The sequence below is a fragment of the Limulus polyphemus genome, unplaced genomic scaffold, assembly GCF_000517525.1.
Source record: "Limulus polyphemus unplaced genomic scaffold, Limulus_polyphemus-2.1.2 Scaffold225, whole genome shotgun sequence".
Classification (NCBI taxonomy): Eukaryota; Metazoa; Arthropoda; class Merostomata; order Xiphosura; family Limulidae; genus Limulus; species Limulus polyphemus.
The window spans coordinates 695,329-703,561 of record NW_013665835.1 but is presented as its reverse complement, the minus strand read 5'-3'; the positions used below and the strand labels follow the sequence as shown (position 1 = coordinate 703,561).

General features: G+C 32.3%; 1 protein-coding gene across 1 annotated transcript in view; it reads left to right on the top strand.

Annotated features, from left to right (window-relative positions):
* The window catches only part of LOC106478566 (anoctamin-4-like), a 140,578-nt gene that overhangs the window by 103,696 nt on the left and 28,649 nt on the right, over nucleotides 1–8,233 (top strand). The window contains exons 16-18 of the mRNA XM_022382181.1: nucleotides 5,118–5,154; nucleotides 6,094–6,205; nucleotides 7,817–7,871. Of these exons, the coding sequence (XP_022237889.1) occupies nucleotides 5,118–5,154; nucleotides 6,094–6,205; nucleotides 7,817–7,871 (204 nt within the window). The remainder of the gene's footprint in view (nucleotides 1–5,117; nucleotides 5,155–6,093; nucleotides 6,206–7,816; nucleotides 7,872–8,233) is intronic.

Below are 8,233 nucleotides of genomic sequence, written 5' to 3'. Positions count from 1 at the left end.
AATGTGTGTCTCGTCGTGTGTCATCACTGTAAAGGATTAGAGTATAATAAACTTTACACATTATATAGGCTACATTAACGTGACGTTTAGACGGTTCGTTTAACTGTTATACGTGTTGTACGTTTTTTGCTTTTTTTAATGAAAATGCTCCAAAACACGACATTAATTTCTTGACGACCTAATAGATTGCTATTTCTACCTTTCCTTGATTAACAAAAGCTAACATTTTGTTCGTTTACCCTACAACATAATTCTTTGCGCCTAATAAAAATAACAATTTGTCGTTGTACTTTTTGTAAAAAAGCCCTAATAATGAGAGCATTTATTCTTTGTATTATCAGATTGTTTTACAAGAAAGCTAGTTCCAGTCTTACCATGAGAATGTTGAGCATACTTTAATGCTAATCTTTCAATATCATTATGTATCTGTGTTACATTTATTTTAACTCTATCAAATGTAAAATTTAATGATTGATAAAATGGTTACAGTTACAATTTACGACTTGAATCATTCATTGTTTTATTGCACTTTTGAAAATTGTGAATTTTTTTATTTTTTTGGAGTTAAGATTATCCATTTATGGATCACTTTTTGATAGCAATTTTGTTTAATTTTAACAATGATTTATTTATTGCTCTTCGTAAATATAAACCAGTTTCCTAAATCGTAGACAGTTTAATGCAGTGTATACTAGACTCTGTTTTTTTCCTGGCGCTTCCACTACAGAAGTCCCCCGGAAAGACAGCGGTAAGTCTTCGGATTCACAACGCTACAATCAGGGGCCCGATTCCCCCTCGGTAGACACAGCAGATAACCCAATGTGGCTTTGCTATAAACACACACACACACACATACACACATTCCAGTACAGAAACCTTAAGGTTCTCTTTCTCCTGATTGATGAGCAACAATCTGTGGAATTATCGCAAAACCAACTTCTGTGTGACCACAGAATCACAAGAGAGGCTGCTAAGGGGACTGGATCCCTTCTTCCAGGGAGGTTGATAAATGATACATTGAAATTTCGATCTGTTAAAAGTTGAATTACAATGCAACAAAGGATTCAATTAAAAAGTAATTAAATTTTTGTTGTAAGCATGTATACTTTCTATAGAAAATATTAAAAGTAGTTCTCTCCCATTTGGACCTTTTAAAATTATCTGATTTCATTTTGCAAAGTAAAATTATTAATTTTATTCAATCAAAAATTTGGGGACAAAAAAGTGTTCAAGGACTAGTTATTGAAAAAATACTTTTATGATGACTGAAGAGTTTTTGGAGCTGTGAAGCCGAGGCGTTACTTGTATAATGACTGTATAGTACGTTACTATATAAAGGACCGAAAAAAAACCCATAAATATTGTAGTAACAATATATAATTCTGAGCTGTTTTGTTGAGAATGTATTTCCAAGGGGACACTATTCTGTTCGGAGCTAGTCATTATTAGGGTTGGGGAAGTTATAAGGTATTCAGGGATGTGTTGCTGGAGAATTACTTTAAGAGTAAAAGTGTATTTGGGGATCTATTGCTGAGGAATTACGGCGAAAGTCAGAAAGCACTCGGAACATTTTGCTGAGTAATTATTATAGAAGTAGGAAAGTTTGAGAATGTGTTTCTGAAGAACTACCGCAGAGGTAAGATCAAGAAATATTAGTGGTTAGCTTGTGTTTTGGAGAAGTTTCACTAGAAAGACTACTTACTGTAAAAGGAAGACATATTATTATCAACACTACTGTTAATATTGCTGAGCATGCATGACACTACAGGGTTGTGTTGTTAAAAGCTCTCCAGAAGAATTCAGGTAGCATATTACACACCGGAGTGTAAACATTTTTATGAAGAGAAACATCCAGTGTATTCTGTAGGGTGTCTACCTCTTCATAAAGCTGTGGCTTACTCTTCATAAACATGTTAAAGGCTCTTGTTTATAATGACAGTACAGTGCTTAGGGATGTACTGTTGAAGACTTATGTGTATAATGACAGTTAATTGTTCGGGGATGTATTGATGAAGGCTTATGCATATAATGACAGTACAGTGTTCGGGGATGTATTGATGAAGGCTTATGTGTATAATGACAGTACAGTGCTCGGGGATGTACTATTGAAGACTTAGGTGTATAATGACAGTAAATTGTTCAGGGATGTATTGGTGAAGGCTTATGTTTATAATGACAGTACAGTGTTCGGCGATGTATTGTTGGTTACTTGCATAACAGTAATGTAACGGTTGTAAATGGAACGAGTTAGTTGTTTTACAACTCACTAGGAATAAAATTTCATTTCATTTCATGCAAACTTTTAACACTCTTGTTCTTTGTTGATGGTAATTAGAGTAATTTAGTCTATGACTTTTAAACTGTATTTTTTTCTCGTGATGCAGGAAACATTCGACAGGGAAGAGGATTGACAGTTATAATGGTTTTCTGAAACTTATTTTATTCTTTGTGAAAAAACATGAATGATTTATTAAAACTCATTTTAGATAGAGTAACGGGTTTTGAAAATTTGGGAGACCATCCAAAGTTATTCATTGTCCATCCCTAAAGTATTTAAAAAAAATATATGAGAGTACATTTATTTCCGGAACGTTATTCTAAACTATGTATAAATGTTGGGAAGGGCATATGTCTTGTTTTGCTGAGATACTGTTTTTATTTTTAATATTAAGACTGTGTAGCAGAAAACATCGAGATATTACTAACACTCTCACCCCCTCCAAGAAAAGGTTTTTCAAATAGGTAAAGTATTCCTTTATGGATAAATAAGTGTCACCAGAGCCTCTTTCCTTTTTCATCAAGATATCAGGTTGCTAGTAACGTTGATCAGTGGTGTTTCAAGAAAAAAAAATTCAAATCTAAAAAGTTATTTAAAATAAATCTTATGTAACTTGTACAATTATAAATACTCTTGCTGGCAAAAATAAAAGAAACTTCTTTGGATAAATCACGAATTTCTGTAAATTTCGTAGAGTATCAACCCCATTTCTCGCTCTAAAGCATTTTTGTTCTTTCATAAATACCGAGTATTTTTTACGGAGGATTAAAAACGATTAATCACACTTCAGAAAAACAAACAAAACACAGTTGTATTCAAACCTGACATTTCGGTTTACGCCTTTCTTGAGGGTTATAGGGTCACGTATAATTACAAACTGACAACCGAAAAGAACACATACAACAATTAAAAACGGGCTGAAGAACGGGTTATCGAACGCACGTTAGAGGGAATTAGAATGGCTAAACGACGGAAAATCGCAAGCTATGAAACAAAAAAATGATAGTAATAATTACAAAACTTATTTTAGTTTATAAGGGGAGACTCTTTGAGTTTAAAATCAAGAAAAATATTACATTTTGCTAAGATCTTAATGCTAAATGGTGTTTTATCTACCGTCCTATGTTTAGTTTCTGGCAATGGCCTCTTTAGAATCCAGATACTCGGTAGCACAGGTGTGTTCCTAACCACTGGAAACCATGTACTGGTTATGACGAAGAGAAAGTTTTTCGAATTCATTGTCTAGTCATATTTTGCTAGTTTGTATTCCCCTGCAGTAATCCTATGTCTAATATTCTCAATTCAACGAAGAAAGCTAGTGTTGTTGTAGTTGTTCACGATAGTTTGTTTTTAAATGTACAAACAGTTTAAATTCGAAGAATACCATTACAAAATACCTTAAACCGTCGCAGAGAAAATCAATTACCTTTTAAAGCTGTTTAAAAACTTATAGATTTTGACAGAGGGTTTTAATCCCTCGGTGGGTCAGCGGTAAGTTTACGGACTTACAGCGTTAAAAGGTGGGGTTTGGCAACCTATTGTGTAGTTTTATGCTAAAACTAGCAAAGATTGTTTGATTATCACTTGATATTCTATAAACCTTATGAAGTCCACAAAACGTCCATTTACGACGACTATAGCTATATTCGTATTTATTCAAATCTCGTGTTGCGAGATTTCATTTATTATGACGTCGTACGTGACACAACAAAATATCATTTATAAATATTCTTAACAATGTCAATATATGTATGTTTCAGGTCTCTATTTTTAGTGGTCAAAGTTAATGTGTACCACTCCTTTGTTTTTGTAATGTTTATGTTTACTGCAAATTGGTTAAACGTAGTTGAAGGTAATACACCATGCGTTTAATGTATGTTTGTTTCAGAATTTACACAAAGCTATACATAGATTAAAGGGAAGGGAACTAGTCAGTAACGTACACCGTCAACCTTTGGGCTAATATTTTCTGATCCAATATTGGGATTTGATCGTCATTCTTATATAATACTCCCACAACCCAAACTGCGAAGCGCGTTTTTGTTAAATAGTTGCGATCCGTGAATCCTTTTTAGCATATGAATCTCTTGTGTTATTTACGGGGTGATATGTAATTTTATTTTCAGTTACAGTTGTGAATATATGAACGTATTGTATTAATCTACCAAGTTTAGAGATGGTTCATGTTTATATGTCAGTATGCTTCCGGAATATAATCAGTATATGTATTGAGCAATGAGTTGTGTTGAGAAGGTTTATTTATATGTATGTATATAATATTACTGTATGTTGTATGTCCATATAACTAGTTCGCAGGGTGTGGGTGGATCTTCATCAGTTTTTCGTTTTGTAGTTTTTATGGACGTTTTTTACCACTACTCCGCCCCCTGTAGATGGATCTTCACCAGGTTCGGAATGAAGGTTCAATGGGTCCATGGGGAGATACCTGCAAACTTGCGGTGTCACATTTTGTGTTTTTCGATTTTTAATGGGCGTTTTTGCGTTATTTACAATTACATATAAGAGAAGCAACTTTTCATGTCCTAAGATAACCTTTCATTAATCATGAATTTACGAGTACTCCAGCTAGTATATATATATATGTGTGTATATATATACACACATATAGTTCTAGTTTGTGTTCACATGTGAGGTTTGAAAATAAAAGACTAAATCTGATACACTACGTATCTCCGCGACTGTGTGGGTCTCTTTAAGTAGACGGCTTTTTGTTTTTAACATAGCCATCTGACGTTTAAAATACAGCATATATTTTTAAAAGCTCTATTTTTTAATAAAATGGGACACTCCTCTTATGTTACTCATTATTGTTTTATAGATTTATCGCAAACTTGCTGGAAAATTAAGTGATATAGGTAAGTACAGTTTTTTAGTTATTTCATTTTATATCGATCTCTGACAATCTATAAAAATAACCCGTCTAATACAAATATATATAAATGATATCTAAGCTTGAAATAAATTAAAAAAACAAATGGATACCACCTTTAAAAAGCTTAAATAAACTTGATGATTTACCATAAACCTTCTCTTATGTTTAAATTTATAAACCAACTGTTCGTTTACAAACCACGTCTTCTATGTCGAGCTAGTGTTTCAACAGGAGTTGGAAATTATATTACTACATTCTGTTAATAAAATTAGTTGGTGTTAATATTTAAAGAAAGTCCACATCCTTGCTCACATAAGGACATTATTTAGTGAAGAAAGTCCACATCCTTTACCACATAAGGACGTTATTTAGTGAAGAAAGTCCACATCCTTTACCACATAAGGACGTTATTTAGAGATGAAAGTCCACATCCTTTACCACATAAGGACGTTATTTAGAGATGGAAGTCCACATCCTTTACCACATAAGGACGTTATTTAGTGAAGAAAGTCCACATCTTTTACCACATAAGGACGTTATTTAGAGATGAAAATTCACATCCTTTACCACATAAGGACGTTATTTAGTGAAGAAAGTCCACATCCTTTACCATATAAGGACGTTATTTAGAGATGAAAGTCCACATCCTTTACCACATAACGATGTTATTTATTGGAAAATGTCCACGTCCTTTCTGACATGAGAATGTTAAATGGTAAAGAAAGTCCACGTTCTTTCTTGCATAAGGACTTATTTACTGAAAAAGTTCTTAAAGGTGAGAACATTTTTTTTACTTCTAGAGATAACAGGTTGTCACGGTAATGCTAGAACAAACATCAATTTGTTATTGGAGCCTATTTTTTCCCACTTCCTATTGTGCCCAAATTTCGCAATTGCTGACTTTTTGTGTTCATTTCTGCAGAAAGACCTCGCACTCAACGTGAGTACGAAGATAGTTTCACCTTCAAGATGTTTGTCTTTACATTCATCAACACCTATTCATCCATCATATATATAGCATTCTTTAAAGGAAGGTAATATTCTACATTCTATATTATTTATCTATAAGTTTACGACTTACATAAAACAGTTTCGTAACATAATATGGTACAGATAAGAGTTGGTTTTCTAAAGGCTTGAGACAAGTAAAAAGAATTAAAGCACTGTTAATACCTAATCGTTCTAATATGTCTTAATACTCAGTAAAGCATTATATGAGAAACTAACAAATATAAATAATTAATATTTTGATCTTATACGTCTATGACAATTAGTATGAAGGTATGGCATCTCATCTAAATTTGCTAAAACAAGTTTTTTTCGTAAGTCAACTAATGCTAGTTATCATATAGCCTAATATCCGATTTTCTGTAAACTGTATTATATAATCACAGTTAATTCTACTGGAACACCTATTTGCATGACCTATTCGAAGCAGTTACTAAGATATTCAATTTAGAAAACTTTTACAATGTTCTAGCCATAAATATTTCGTAAGCTAGGCTTAAATGACGGTCGAAATCAATTAAACACCAAACAAAATATACATATCGGTAAAACACAATGTTTATAGTTGTGAGTAATACATAACTAAAGTTTATTTACTAAGGCAATGCAATAAGTTCTAGCTGTTTTTACTTCATTTTAGTTCGGTAAATTCAGTCATACAAAATTATGTTTCAGACATTGTTGACGAACCTGACTTTGTGTAATCTACCTAGAATACAGCAATAACACACCGTCATAATAATACACAACTAATAATAATAACAAAACATACAAAAAAACTCGATTGGTTTCGACAAACCAAGCATGGTATTTTCAATCAAAAAGTATTGCAGAACCCAGGTTCTTCCATCAATGCATCACAAAATAATAGATAAAAATATTTAAAAATAGAGAAAACATGCTCAATAATGAAATTAGATTTGAACTCAACTCTTTTTGGAAGTCTTTGTACTCTAGAACTGTTAGTGAACCTTGTTCCATTTCAAACCTGATCGTACAAGATGTTGCGAACAGTTTTACTCTGTCCCCTGAGAATAACAAACTTCGCTTGTCGAAATTAGTCGGGTTTATTCGTAAGTTTTGTTAATTCTTTGATTAATTGTTCGTTATTATCAAGTATGTTATTACTACTTCTTATGAATTTACACAAAATGCTTCTCATTCTTTAAATACTGCTCAGAGCCTTAGAAAATACAGTATTGAAATTTCTTGACGAACATAAGACTGTTGACCAAAGAAATCAAACAAGAGCACATGTATATGCATGTCATTTAAAACAACTGATAAACATCTATATTTCACAACGGCACAATATCATTTAATATTATTAGGAAGAAACACTTTATGCAAATCATAATATTCAGAAAAACACTAAACTTATTTCTGTGATTTTAATATTCTATATTTAGCTGTCATTTTTACTTTGTAAATCTTCAAAAAAATTGCTCCAGGTTTTTCATCACTGCAGGAAACTAGAAAAATACTATTTTTTTTAAAATGTTATTTATAACGTATAAAGTACAAGATGATTGTCAGTACAATCTCATGTTTAAAATGATTATATCTTAAAAACTGCTTTAAAAAAACTATTTTAATCAAATATAATGATCGTTAATAGAATCGAATTTTTGTTTCAGATTCTTTGGCCATCCAGGAGACACTATCACAATTTTTGGGTATAGACAAGACCAGGTTAGAAAAAGAAATTAGCTTTATGATATCAGTGCTTTATTGAGCTCAAAACATAACGACTTTAAGGACATCAAATAGAACACACTAATGTGTGCACTGTGTCAGCACTAAGATCTCATTTAAAAAAAATATAAAAAAGTAGAAAACTGGTGCAAAGCTATCTCCATGTCTAAGATAAAACTACGAATTGTCAGCACTGTTGTTGAGGACAACATAAGTGGCACTGTGATGAATTAAAATTCGATGACGAGGAACCCACTTTGAGACTAATAATGGCTGGAGACGGCTTGAATGGGTAATGAAGAAAAACTTTAATATAAGTTTAACATAACAGCAAATGTACCTGATGATGACAAAACCTT